General features: G+C 29.7%; 3 protein-coding genes across 3 annotated transcripts; all 3 read right to left on the bottom strand.

The window, feature by feature from the left end:
• Positions 1–263: 263 nt before the first annotated feature.
• On the bottom strand, positions 264–1,935 carry LOC145755657 (arrestin domain-containing protein 17-like). The gene is made up of 8 exons (XM_082571908.1): positions 1,932–1,935; positions 1,607–1,729; positions 1,414–1,491; positions 1,214–1,338; positions 962–1,107; positions 718–874; positions 489–554; positions 264–424 (listed from the first exon to the last, which is right to left on the bottom strand). Exons 1-8 carry the CDS (start codon positions 1,933–1,935, stop codon positions 299–301), a joined length of 825 nt encoding a protein of 274 aa, XP_082428034.1. The 3' UTR covers positions 264–298.
• Positions 1,722–3,963, bottom strand: LOC145754899 (arrestin domain-containing protein 17-like). The gene is made up of 8 exons (XM_082571064.1): positions 3,820–3,963; positions 3,589–3,714; positions 3,423–3,518; positions 3,218–3,345; positions 2,974–3,116; positions 2,642–2,798; positions 2,460–2,528; positions 1,722–2,370 (listed from the first exon to the last, which is right to left on the bottom strand). The coding sequence occupies exons 1-8, from the start codon at positions 3,935–3,937 to the stop codon at positions 2,236–2,238; spliced, it is 972 nt and encodes a 323-aa protein (XP_082427190.1). The 5' UTR covers positions 3,938–3,963; the 3' UTR covers positions 1,722–2,235.
• A 1,494-nt stretch (positions 3,964–5,457) lies between these two features.
• On the bottom strand, positions 5,458–9,770 carry LOC145755658 (cationic amino acid transporter 4-like). Its single transcript, XM_082571909.1, has 10 exons — positions 9,683–9,770; positions 9,427–9,603; positions 8,864–9,008; positions 8,355–8,566; positions 7,947–8,112; positions 7,037–7,334; positions 6,677–6,843; positions 5,865–6,369; positions 5,613–5,721; positions 5,458–5,525 (listed from the first exon to the last, which is right to left on the bottom strand). The coding sequence occupies exons 1-10, from the start codon at positions 9,768–9,770 to the stop codon at positions 5,458–5,460; spliced, it is 1,935 nt and encodes a 644-aa protein (XP_082428035.1).
• Between the last annotated feature and the right edge of the window lie 3,397 nt (positions 9,771–13,167).

Genomic DNA, 13,167 nt, shown 5'->3' on the forward strand with positions numbered 1-13,167 from the left:
GTAAAACACGTGATGTTTAATTCATTGATCACGATTTAACACGTCACGAGAAACAATAACTTAGTCATAAGATTGTACACTTAACAAAAGAACCAGTTGCCCGAAGTAAAAAATAAAATACCTTTTAACTGTTTCTGAAAATTCATAACATTAAACGTTCGATTACAACTAAGCGCATACAACAAAGTTTTGCTATTTGTTTTGTTTATTATAAAGTTTTTACATTTATGATTTTTTAAACGTTAAATGGGGTTAGTTTCAAGAAGTGTTCTTAGACAGGTGTGTACCGTGTGCCTGTTTATGTGTTCCTAAAGTACATGATTTCGGGTTCTGCGGGCCTGGCGTCATCGATTGGAATGGTACCGATTATGACGGGACATTTGAGGCGCAGGTTTTTGGTGCAGGCTGGCATGTTAACAATAAACTAAACAACAATATCACACTTGTAAAAAAATCGCAGTTACTTAACAAACAAAGTAGTAATTTACCTCAATTCTGTATGATACTTTAATTATTCTGCAGGCCATAGTTGAAGTCGTTGGAATATCCGGCACCTTTTACAAAATAAAAAAGTCTAATTAGTATTTAGAATAAAGATGGAAACTGAATGTTAAAGTTAACAAATAAAATCGCTTAAAAATAGTTACACTAGTTGCACAATTATTTACACGAAAAATAGTAGATACAAAACAAAAAAAAAATCAAAATAGAATTTACTAATAATTCTTGATTTTTCCATTCCGTCTGTCCTTTACTTTTACATCCAAGTCTTTTCATTTTAGCCACGGTTGCAGTAGAGTGTATGCTGTTACCTTTTGATATCCATACAACACGTTGTTTAAGTTTAACCGTCGTCTTATCGATATCATATTTGCTGTTTGTAAAGTTATAAAATTTCCAAATTTAAGTTGATATTTAACTTTTTAGTAGAAAAGTATTTAAATGCTTATATTATGCTTACCTTTGGTTGCGAACCTTTGCGTTAATTTTAATCCATTCTCCTGGCACAAAACCTGTTTTGTCCAAACTAAGTTCTCCAATTACAGCATCACTACCCCAAGAAAAACAACAACATATTTCTTTTAAATCTTCGCATATCACCTTCCGCTGTAAACAACTTGTTTTTAGACTTAATATTAACAGAAAGGTATAGAGGATAATACATAGCTTTGAACTATAGCACCCCATTAAAAAAATTAAAGATCCAACTTACCCTAAATGCTATGTTTCTATTTAGGTCAATAGTTTCCTTTATAGCGAATGGAAGTTCGGCTCTCTTTGTGCTCCATGAGCTATCGAGTGTGGCTTTAATTCTGTAGTAAATATAGCCATGCTCACCTAAAAAATTATTTTTGCTTAAGATTTACAGCAAAAATCGGGCTCATAGCTTTAAAATATTTTAGAGTTACAAACCAACGAGTGAATGTGGAAGTCTTGTTGGTAACAGGAAGCGAAATGGAAGTGCATGTTCCCCAGCAAATAATTTATTTTCTGTGACATTTTTTAAACATTCAGAAAGCTGTTAATTTGTTAAATATTGCATCGTTGAACGATTAGAACTGCGCTTATTTTTATCGGGGTAACAGAGAATTTTTATTTCTAGTACCTTGAATATATAAAGCCACTCTTTCGCTAAAGTATTTTTCTTTGGAAAAATAAGTGCGAGAATGTCTTCCATAACTCTCGGTCCATTGTAGAAACGCAGAACCCTTAAAATGAAGTTGAAACGCTGTGGAAAGGGTATTTACAGCATTAGAATTTCGCTACTCAAAAAAAAAAAAATTGGTAAAAATATTTTTGTTATATTGTTAACTTGCATTTGATTTTTATTGCTTCTGCAAGGTAAAATTTGATATTTCCTTCAAGCCATTCTCCGCCTTTATAGACCAATTTGTTATCTATTAATTCAATTCGAAAATTCGACAATTTACCCATTTTTGCCAAATTACTACGGCTAAACTATATTTCAAAGGCTCTTAGCTCCTTAAATCAACTGTTATAACTAAATTATAATCTGAGTATTTAAACATTTTTTTTGCGTTTTATGTTAATAAGCAAAAGACATGAAGAAGTAATGGAAAATTTTACAGACATTTATTAACACGTTGTGAAACCAGTTAAGTTTTTATTAATTAATCACGAATATTACGTCAAAAAAAATCTTAAACTTAAATATCATATCGTGCAATCTTAGCAAGAAATATGTTGTCTTCATATTTTTAATTCCTTGGTTTTTTACCTTCGAGTTATGTTATTACCCACATTTCTTTGAGTATAAGGTGGTGTGACGTCACGCAAAGGTACGGTACCAATTGTAATAGGGCATTTTAACGTTAAGTTTTTTTTAAAGATTGGTAATTTAGCTGTTACCTATAAAATAAATCATTTTAACACGGCGTTAAATAATTACCCCACCAAAAACTCATAATATTATTACGATAAGGTAATACAACTTATACCTCAATTCTGTATGTAATTTCAAGGGTATTTGAATGTTGTGTTAAGGTCGGTGGTGTTCCTCTCGGTATCTAAAACAATTTAAAAAAAATATATGCAAGAAAATTGTTTGTTAAAGATTCGTCAACTACAGCACACAAAAAAATTAATTTTTTAAAAGCCTATTTTGCCAATAACTTTTTACCAATAATTCTTCGTTTTTTAATTCCATTTGCGAGTTACTTTTACAGCCGAGTCTTTTAATTTTCGACAATGTTTTAAAAGTATGTTTGCTCTTGTAAGGCACCTTCCATTTTGCAACTTGCACCAGTTTGAATATTGTTTGGGTTAAATTATACGAGCTAAAACGAATTTTAAAACGTTAAAGTATTATTTCGTTAGTCATGAAGTATAGCGCATTAAATGCTTACTACCTATAGTAATATACATCGTCGCGCTTAAATTTACCAGATTTCAGTTTTAAATTTACTTTAATTGCGATTTTAGGTTAGATCATAAAGTTTTTGTAGCAAATACCTTTGGTTGTCAATTAATGTGTCAATAAGAATAACTTCGCCCGGAACATAGCCAGCCTTTTGTAAATGAATTTCCTTTTTTACTTGACCACTTTTACGTGCCCAATACTTAACTTGATTTGTGCTGGTGTATTTTCGATTAATCTGTAAAAAAATTGCGGATAAGTATATTAAACGCATAGTTACCAGTTAGAAATTAGCAATAGTTAATGCTAAGCATTGTTTAATATCAAATCTTATATTACCCTGTTTGTGCTGTCCAAATTAAGGTCTACAGGGCTTATAACTGTAAATGCTAATTTCGTATTTTGTGTTATGCTCCACGCGCAGTCGAAGGTAGCTTTTATTCCATATTTTATATAGCCGTGGTAGCCTTAAAAACAAAAATATTGTTATTAAATTCTAATAATACATAAACTAAGTCAGTAATTTTTTTTGGAAAATACCAACCTTTAAATGAAGTTGGCAACCTGCGCGGTAACTGGTATCTAAATGGAAAAACGTGACTGCTAGCTTTTAACTTGTCCTCTGAACTAAATTCCGAACCTATATAGTCAAACAAAATAAAATTTAATTTTGTGACACTTTATGTTTAAGTTTTAGTTTAAATTTCTACCTTCGCCAAATATTGGTATTGTTCGGCAAAAAAATTCTTCTTTGTTTACAAAATTTTTGTGTTGATTATCTCCATAACTTTCACTCCAATGCGTAAGTGCATTTCCTTTAAAAATCAACTTCAATGCTATGTAAACAAAATTTAAATTCAATCTTTCTAGCCACCAAATTTCCCATTATCTTTACAGTTATTTGAAAGGTATATTAAAACTTTGATTTAATATTTACTTACATTTGATTTTCAATTCTTCATTGAGGTTAAATTTTACATTTCCTTCCATCCATTCTCCACTATTAAATACTTTTTTGCCATCGATTAGCTCGATTTGAAAGTTTGATAATTTACCCATTTTTATAAATAAAACAACACTTGCCTGACTCTAAAAACAAATATCCGTTGCTAATAAACTCATATATCACGCGACAGCGTTCAAAACATGTTGTTGTGCTTACATACTCAATCACTTCACATAATAACAACTCTATATATTTAAAGCTGTTCCAGTCATTTACTAGCAAACCGTAAAATTTTAACATTAGTTTTGTAATAAAAAACGCCAACAGTTATATTACTGTATAACGCATATAAGTTCTTAAAAGTTTATGCTTTAACTGTTTACTATGGAAAATACTACATAGCTATGTCATCCTTCTCGCTAGCGTTTTTTTTGTGTATAAAGTTTATCGTTTTACCTGAACAGCGCTTTAAATAGTCTGACGTCATCGAAACTTAGCAATACCACGGACTGATGCGTCACGGGAAACCACCGAACTTAAAATAATTCATGGCGCGAGTGATATATTGTGCGTATGATATTGTATAATAGACTTCCGTTGTTCTGACTTTACAATTTACATAAATTGATTGATGAACACTTAGCTGCGATTTAGGCTCAAAGTTTGTTTATTTTTTTTAGCTACACCAGATTTAAACAACTTTAAAATAAATTTATATCGGTATAAGTAACAAGGGTCCTAACTGAAATTATATCTTTCAGTAGTAGCATAATTTTTTTGGAAAAAAAAATTATTTTACCAAACTCTTTGCCTATTTAATTTTTGTTATGTTTACATGCTTGTCTGCTGTTGTGGCATATAAAGCCACTGACGCTAAAGCACTTTCGACCGGTTTTTCTAACATAATCATATTTTGAAAAAAAAAATTTAAGTCCTAACAAAATCATATTTTGCGCAATTAAGTCTGTTTACAATTACGTAATCGTAGAATTTTTTTAGTTAAAAGGTGCAAGTTACGTGGTAGCAGACGCGCGGATACAAGGTGTCGAGGAATTAGATAAGAAGATAAGATAAACTTGTGTTGTTAACATTTAATTGTAACAGGACTACAGTATAGTGTGTTGTAAACTATAGTTTAAACTTAGAAATGGTAAGCAATAGTTAGTTTAGGCTGTAAAAGCGTTTTTTTAAAAAGACAAATATTAATGTTTACAAATATATAAGTGGAGTTACTAACCAACAACTGCTCGTTAACCAAGGTAATTTAGCTTTGTAATAGTTGTATTTTGAAAAAAAAGGCTTAGTGTGGGAACCAAATGTTAATATAAGGGATGGGGTTGTTCAACTTGTTTTACACGTTTTATTGTTTTAACTTTTTTTATTTGGCATTACTACATTTAAAAGAATGCGATTTTAGACGTGTAAACATGCACAGGTTTCGGATAGGTTTTATTTTCTACCAGCACTTTGCCACAGTTACATTTATAAATCATGAAATTTTCTAAAATTAGCAACATTTACGACATATACAAACTTAAAATACAAATAAATATTCGATAGATGCATAACAGTAAAAAAATAAATATTTATTGATAAATAAACCACATTTAATAAATATTATGGCAAAAAATAATTATTTTTCCTTTTCTTCTTCGGCTAAATTGCTATGTTTATATCCATAACCAAAGTAAATGACCAGCCCTGAAATTAAATATTGATTAAAGTTATAATAGGGTGTGTAAAAATTATTTAATAAAAACTTTAATTTTGTGTTTTTAGTATACTAACCAACTATCATCCAAATGGCAAGTCGAATCCAAGTTAACGGTCGCAGTTTGAGGATTAAAGCAACGTTGATGATTATACTTAAAAAGGGAATAAAAGGTACGAATGGAACCTAAAAATTACAAATGTGTTAACCGTTAGATGACGTGGCTGAGGCATAAGTTACGTGCCAAAATACTTGGTGTTTAAGCTGCAATAATGTCACATTATTTTTTCTTAAGTTATTCTTTACCCAAAATATTAATTAAAACTTACTTTGAAGGTTTGAATTGAGTTGTCTTGATGAAAAAACCCGATCATTGAAATACAGACGACACAAATAAGAATCAATATTAATAAAAGGATTATAAACCACCCTTCAGCAATATGAGCCGTCGCAAAAAGAAGCAAAATTGTTGCAATAGACGAACTCAGAATAGCAGTAAGTAATAAATAAAACGGAACTATGCCTGCCTCGTATGGTAAAGCCCAGCTTATTAAAAACCCTAACCGCGAATGTAAAAGATGTTTTTTTACTGTCCCAAAGTCAGATACTTGTAATAAAGTGTCATTTTCAAATGGTAATGGGCCCTCAGGTGTTGGCGTTTTAATTGTTTGGTAATTGTTAGAAGTTAAGTCATTTTGTTTTTGTTGTTGCTGTTGTTGTGGGCCACACAGCGATGTTTCTTCGGTCTTAGTTTCGATTGGTTGTGAAGTTAGGTCTGTTGAATTTTCAGCCGTTTGTTCTTCGTCGATAGGGCAGTGGTCGGCACGTTTATAACTAAACAAGTTAATTTTGGCCCATTTTAAATACTTATTAACACAATTTTTAAAACATGACATGTTTTCTACACTTTTCTACGTATGGATCTGCATTTTGTCATCGCTTTTTAAAACTGCCATACTATTTAAATGGGTTTCATTTAGTATGTTTAATTAAGTCCAAAAATATACGATGCCGTTATCGTATGTGGCCTTTACCCTGTTAAAATGTGTTTTGCCTCAGTATATTTATGAAGTTGGCAACATACTTTAAAATATGCATAATTTCGTAGGCGTTATAGTGGTATACTAACTATATTTCTTACCTTGAAATCATATTCGGTGCATAACGTAACTTGATTACACAAATTGAAACAAACGTGCAGGCTAATAACTGACCAATTGCGATAAATTCAACCAGAGTCACAAGGCTAAATATGATGGCCATGAACGAACTTACAGATGCAACTATTACCGTGGCAAGCCAGGGTACCTAAAAATAAATAGTTTCCACAATCATATAACTATAACCTTGTAATATATTAAATGGTTATGACTTTAATTGCTAAATTAAGGTTTATTATAAAGATGTTATATTGTTATGTAGTTTAATTTGAAAGCGTAACCCGTAAATTTACCGAATTGTGTTTAAGTTTGTATTTAACAACACATTTAATCTGCTTTACCTGTGTTTTAGGATGGATTTTGTAAAAGAACTTCCACAGCAGCCCGTCCCTCGCCATTGCCAGTAAATACCTCGGCACAACAAACATGATTGAAATCAAGCAAGTCATCATAGCTGCCAGGGCACCAATGGATACCACGTACTTGGCCCAATACCAACCCTTCAATGCATAAGCAGTTGGGAATGGAGTAGAAGGTGAGATTAAATACCATGGTGAAATTAAGGTTAAAGAGGCCGACGCACCAACATAGGATATAACCACGACAGTCATTGATATTAGAAGCGACAACGGTATATCTCTAGAAATTAAAAAAATAACATATAAGCATGTAAGAGCATACTGAAAAAATTTAATTTAAAATATGCTTAAAAATATATTTATTTATAGGAATTATAAATTTTCTAATCATTTAATCATTATTAACACGAGATGCACAGAAAAATCGTTTTTTTTTAGTTTTAATTTAAAATATAAAAAGTCTTGAAATTTTATATAAAGACACAAAAACACACTTTATGACAAGAACGAAAAGTTAAATGTAAACTCATGAAATATTTATATCCCCTCAGTGCGTTGTGTAATGAATAATTTATTCCCTAATTGCTTCTTTCTCCTATATTAACACTAAAGCCTTGTAACATTTTTGCCCGTTTTGACTTTTCCCAAATGTACATGATAATAGAAATTAACAGAACAACATTTGAAGTGCGTTCTTACGTTTATTAAATATTAATTGCGACACGAAAATGTTGGCGTTTTTTTTTCAAGAACAAAGTTAATTATCATTTTGTAAAAAAAAACATTTTTTGCATTAATTTGTATTTTTTGCATTAACTTGCATAAAATTTATAACAATAGGTTTTTGCTCTTACGCTACTTACTGAGAGAAAAATATTAACACAGTTTTTACCTTGCAGCATTTACTGCCTCCTCCGTCGCAGAAGCAACCACTTCATAACCTACATATGAAAACACCAGCGTTGTCGAACCACTAATTGTACCACCCCAACCATACGGAAAGAAACCACCCTCGACCTTGGTCCAGTTGTCGAAGTCGCCGAGAATGAAACCACTTACTGGATGGAGCAAAGTGAGTTTGTTATTTTTTTCACAAACACATTTAAAAACACGTATAAGATTCACAAACAATATCATTTAAACTTAAGCAAACAACAAAGTTCGGTTAAATTTCGGTAAAAGATGAAAAAAATGGTCAAAATTTGTAATTAACTTAAAACTCTGTTAAAATATTTTTAACTTAGTTTTAACTTAAAACCAATTCGTTTCCTTGAAATTTTTTTAAAAATAGACGTCTTACTTATAATAAAGGTGATCACGCAAATGTTAATACAAGCTATAGCAATATTGACTTTCGACGATAACTTAACACCGCACATTAGAACAAGAGCGAACACAAAAATTAATCCGGCCGATAAAAAATCTGGATAAGTCGCTACAAAACCGCCCGCCATCGGGGCATGAATTTCTAAGTAGCTCTTAATTGCACCACCGAACAGTCCATCAAGGTACCTGTAATTAAAAACAGAGTGGTCGTTAAGATGATAATGCGTGTATTATAAGGCCCTTGGACATCTGTTATCTATAAGAGATAAGATGCAAAATGTCGCGTTTGCGTAAAATAATAATAAAGAGTTTGGTTAATGGGAAAACAAAAATTGATTTAATTAATAAAAGTCTGTGTGACTTTAGCCGAAAGTTTACACTTTAAAACTATTTTTTTTAGTAAATATGTTTACAAAACCGGTTATAAAATGTTAGTGAAACTATAAACAAAAAAGGTCCTTGATAAATAAATAATAAACTTACGCGCTGCATGTTTTAGCGATAGCTGCCACGTATATTGTATGTTCCAAGGCAACATTCCAACCTACTACAAACGCCCAAAATTCACCCACACTTAAATAAGTAAACTGGTAGGCTGACCCAGCGACAGGAATTCGCGCAGCAAACTCTGTCAAATATTCAAAGTTAATAAAATAAAATTACTTAATTTTCTGCAAAAAATCTTTACTACAAAAATAGTAGGAACGTAATTATTAAAATTGAATAAATGATTTAAAACAATAAATTAACAAAATTAATTACGCGCATTTAATTCCGCTTAATCTGATTTATCATTTATCTAGAAAATTAAATACATGTTTTAAGATTAATTATTTTATTACGGTTATCAATTTTCCGCCATTATTTTGTAGGTCGATATTTATTTAATTTTTGTCGCGCGTTTCTATTATAACATCTTATCTTACTAGGTTACGACTAACATATGTTATTTGAACATTTTGGTTAAAACATTGTCATATCCTATATATAAACATTGTCATATTCTATATATAAATACATTGAAATAGTTTATAAATGCAAAGTACCGGCGTAACATAATGCTGATAATATAGATGCAAATGCAGCAATAATGTAACCCAAAATAATAGATGGCCCAGCTATTTCTCTTGTCACAGTACCAGACAAAACGTATAACCCCGAGCCCACCATACCACTGATGGCTAAAAAAGTTAAGTCTTGAAGTTTGAAGCAACGTCGCAAATCTATAAAAATAATTTTCATACAGTTAAATAAAACAAGTTTGTAGGGCCGCAAACCAATTGATAAATATTAAATACCTACCCCTTCTCATCATATCTTCTGAAATATTTTTTTTTCTAATAAGGTTTTTAAAAAAATTTGCTACGAAGTCAGAATTTCCTTCTGCCATGTTTAATAATTATACACAGAGTTGTCTTTTCTTAACAAACTATTAAATTTAAGCTAATTTTAAAAAGCGCCAGCTATAATTTTTGCTAGATATTTATCCTAATAGTTAAACATAAAATAAACTAAACATTAAATCTTATCCTGCTTAAGAAAGAAAATACAGTTTCTTTATAAAACTGAATAACAGGAAAATGTTCTACGAGCGTTTAACGAAATAGTTCTCGCCTGTCCATTTTCGAAAAAGGGAGAAAATATACATTATCTCGCATCTTTATTTTACCTTTTTTATTTAAAGAAATTAATAACTAGAGGATTTTATTATCAAACTCTAACTTTACTTAAAAAATAAAGAGCCCTATTCAGTAGCGCACTTGCATAACTTTAATACTTACTCGCACTAGCAAATAATCGTATTTTAATTACGTTATTAAAAATATAAATATCGATTAAAGATATGACCATATTTCATATAAATCCCTGATTCCAAAAAATTAAAATTAATGGCCTTATTAAAGCCGCATTTGTATAACTTAAATACTATATAAAAAATTCGCAAAAATCTGTCAAAAAAATCTGACGTTAAATGACTCCGTAGCGTCATATATATAGTTTTATATTTAAAAATAAAAAAAAAATTCAGATTTTAGTTTTGCTTTAGCATATTTCTATTCTAATATGTTATTGAAATGTTATGATTATATTTCATAAAAATCCCCGATTCCCCAAAATCAAAATTAATGGCCTCATTAAAAGCGCGTTGATATAACTTACATAATAGATAAAGAAATTTGCAAAAATATATTAAAACAAAAAAGTTAGGTCAAATTTTCAGTTTCACTAACTCTGAAGTCATATATACACATAACCGTAGGGCTCTTATGAACGTATATCCACATTATTATTAAAATATATTAATATTCATAAAATTCATGATCAATATTTCTGATTTCCAAAATTCAAAAATAATGGCATCATTAAAAGCGCGTTTGTATAATTTAATTATTAAATAAGCGAAAAAAAATTCGCGAAAAATAATTAAAACAAAAAAGTTAGTTCAAAGTTTCAGTTTCATAAACTCTAACGTCAGCTGACACTGTGACCTCAAATATACATATAGTTTTGGATACGAATTTATATAAAAAAAAATTATTTGATGCACATAACCCTAACTAACATAAACGAAAAAAATTTGCAAAAAATTCAAAAATGAAAAAGTTAGGGCAAAAATTGATTGGCCCATTTTGACCCCATTTTCCTGACCCTATATTGAAAATTTTAAATCGAATTTGAACTAAACAAATACGACCGCATTGGTCTAAATATCCTAATTCAAAAAAAAATATTCAATATTAATAAAGTTATGACATGTTTATATTTTTTTTCGAAATAGGATATTTAGACCAGTCTATTGGTTTGGTTTGAATTTGATTTAAAATTTTTAATTTTTTTTTAAGTATTTCGAGTTGCGCACTTACATTGAAGTTTTTGCAGCAAAGTCATAACTTTATTAATATTAAATATTTTTTCATAATTTTTTTGAAATAGGATATTTAGACCACTGCGGTTCTATTGGTTTGGTTTAAATTCGATTTAAATTTTTTATTTTTTTTGAAATTTTTATTGGCCCACTTTATATAGTACCAATATATGGAGGGGGGGGCAATAATTTTTTGCCCTAACTTTTTTATTTTTGGATTTTTTCGCAAATTTCTTTATCTCTTATGTTAGTTAGGGCAATGCGCATCAAATAAGATGTTTAATTTTCCGGATTTGAAATTTTACGAAAATTTAGTAAATATGTCATAACTTTATTAATACTAAATATTTTCTCATAATTTTTTTGAAATAGGATATTTAGACCAGTGCGGTTCTATTGGTTTAAATTCGATTTAAATTTTTAAATTTTTTTAAAATTTTTATTGGCCCACTATATATAGTACCAATATATGGGGGGGCAATAATTTTTTGCCCTAACTTTTTATTTTTGGATTTTTTCGCAAATTTCTTCGTCTCTTATGTTAGTTAGGGCGATGCGCATCAAATAAGATGTTTAATTTCGGTATTTGAAATTTTGCGAAAATTTAGTAAATATGTCATAAATTTATCAATATTAAATATTTTTTCATGATTTTTTTGAAATAGGATATTTAGACCAGTGCGGTTGGTTCTATTGGTTTGGTTTAAATTCGATTTAAATTTTTCAATTTTTTTGACATTTTTATTGGCCCACTTTATATAGTACCAATATATGGGGGGGGGGCAATAATTTTTTGCCCTAACTTTTTTATTTTTGGATTTTTTCGCAAATTTCTTTATCTCTTATGTTAATCAGGGCAATGCGCATCAAATAAGATGTTTAATTTCGGGATTTGAAATTTTGCAAAAATTTAGTAAATATGTCATAACTTTATTATTATTAAATATTTTTTCATAATTTTTTTTGAAATAGGATATTTAGACCAGTGCGGTTCTATTGGTTTGGTTTAAATTCGATTTAAATTTTTAGATTTTTTTGAAATTTTTATTGGCCCACTTTATATAGTACCAATTTATGGGGGGGGTGGGAGGGGGGCAATCATTTTTTGCCCTAACTTTTTTATTTTTGGATTTTTTCGCAAATTTCTTTATCTCTTATGTTAATCAGGGCAATGCGCATTAAATAATATGTTTAATTTCGGGATTTGAAATTTTGCAAAAATTTAGTAAATATGTCATAACTTTATTAATATTAAATATTTTTTCGAAATGGGATATTTAGACCAGTGCAGTTCTATTGGTTTGGTTTAAATTCGATTTAAAATTTTTAATTTTTTTTCTAAGTATTTCTTTTTTTTTTCGAGTTGCGCACTTACATTGATGTTTTCGCAGCATAATTTCAAGTTCTCTCGTGGCCGAGTGGTTATGTTGAGGTAGTTATAGACTTATAGTTGTCAGGTTCGAATTTAGGCAGAAGTAAAATTAATTAGTTAGACAGTTAAATCAGAAATACAATAGATATAACAAAATAAATCAGAAATACAAAAAAAAAACTTTTATGAAAATCGATTTTGAAAAATCGAGATTTTTATGAAAATTTTGAAAAATCGGCCAGAAATCGCTAAAAATCGGCAAGTTTGGGGCCATTTTTACGATTTTTTTGCACAAATTGTTGAATTTCTTAAAAACTACATAAGATAGAGCGACGTGACTACTTTTATTCGATTCAGCGCTTCCTATTTCACATTCTGAAAAAGTTTGGGCCAATTGGGGTAAATAAATTTTGGAAATTTGGGCCGAAAATTTTTGACGTGTACTGTCTACCAAAAAAATTAAAAATTTTAAATTGAGTTTAAACCAAACCAATAGAATCGCACTGGTCCAAATATTCTATTTCGACAAAATTATAATAAAATATTTAA

Source organism: Corella eumyota, chromosome 6, assembly GCF_963082875.1.
Source record: "Corella eumyota chromosome 6, kaCorEumy4.1, whole genome shotgun sequence".
NCBI classification, from domain to species: domain Eukaryota; kingdom Metazoa; phylum Chordata; class Ascidiacea; order Phlebobranchia; family Corellidae; genus Corella; species Corella eumyota.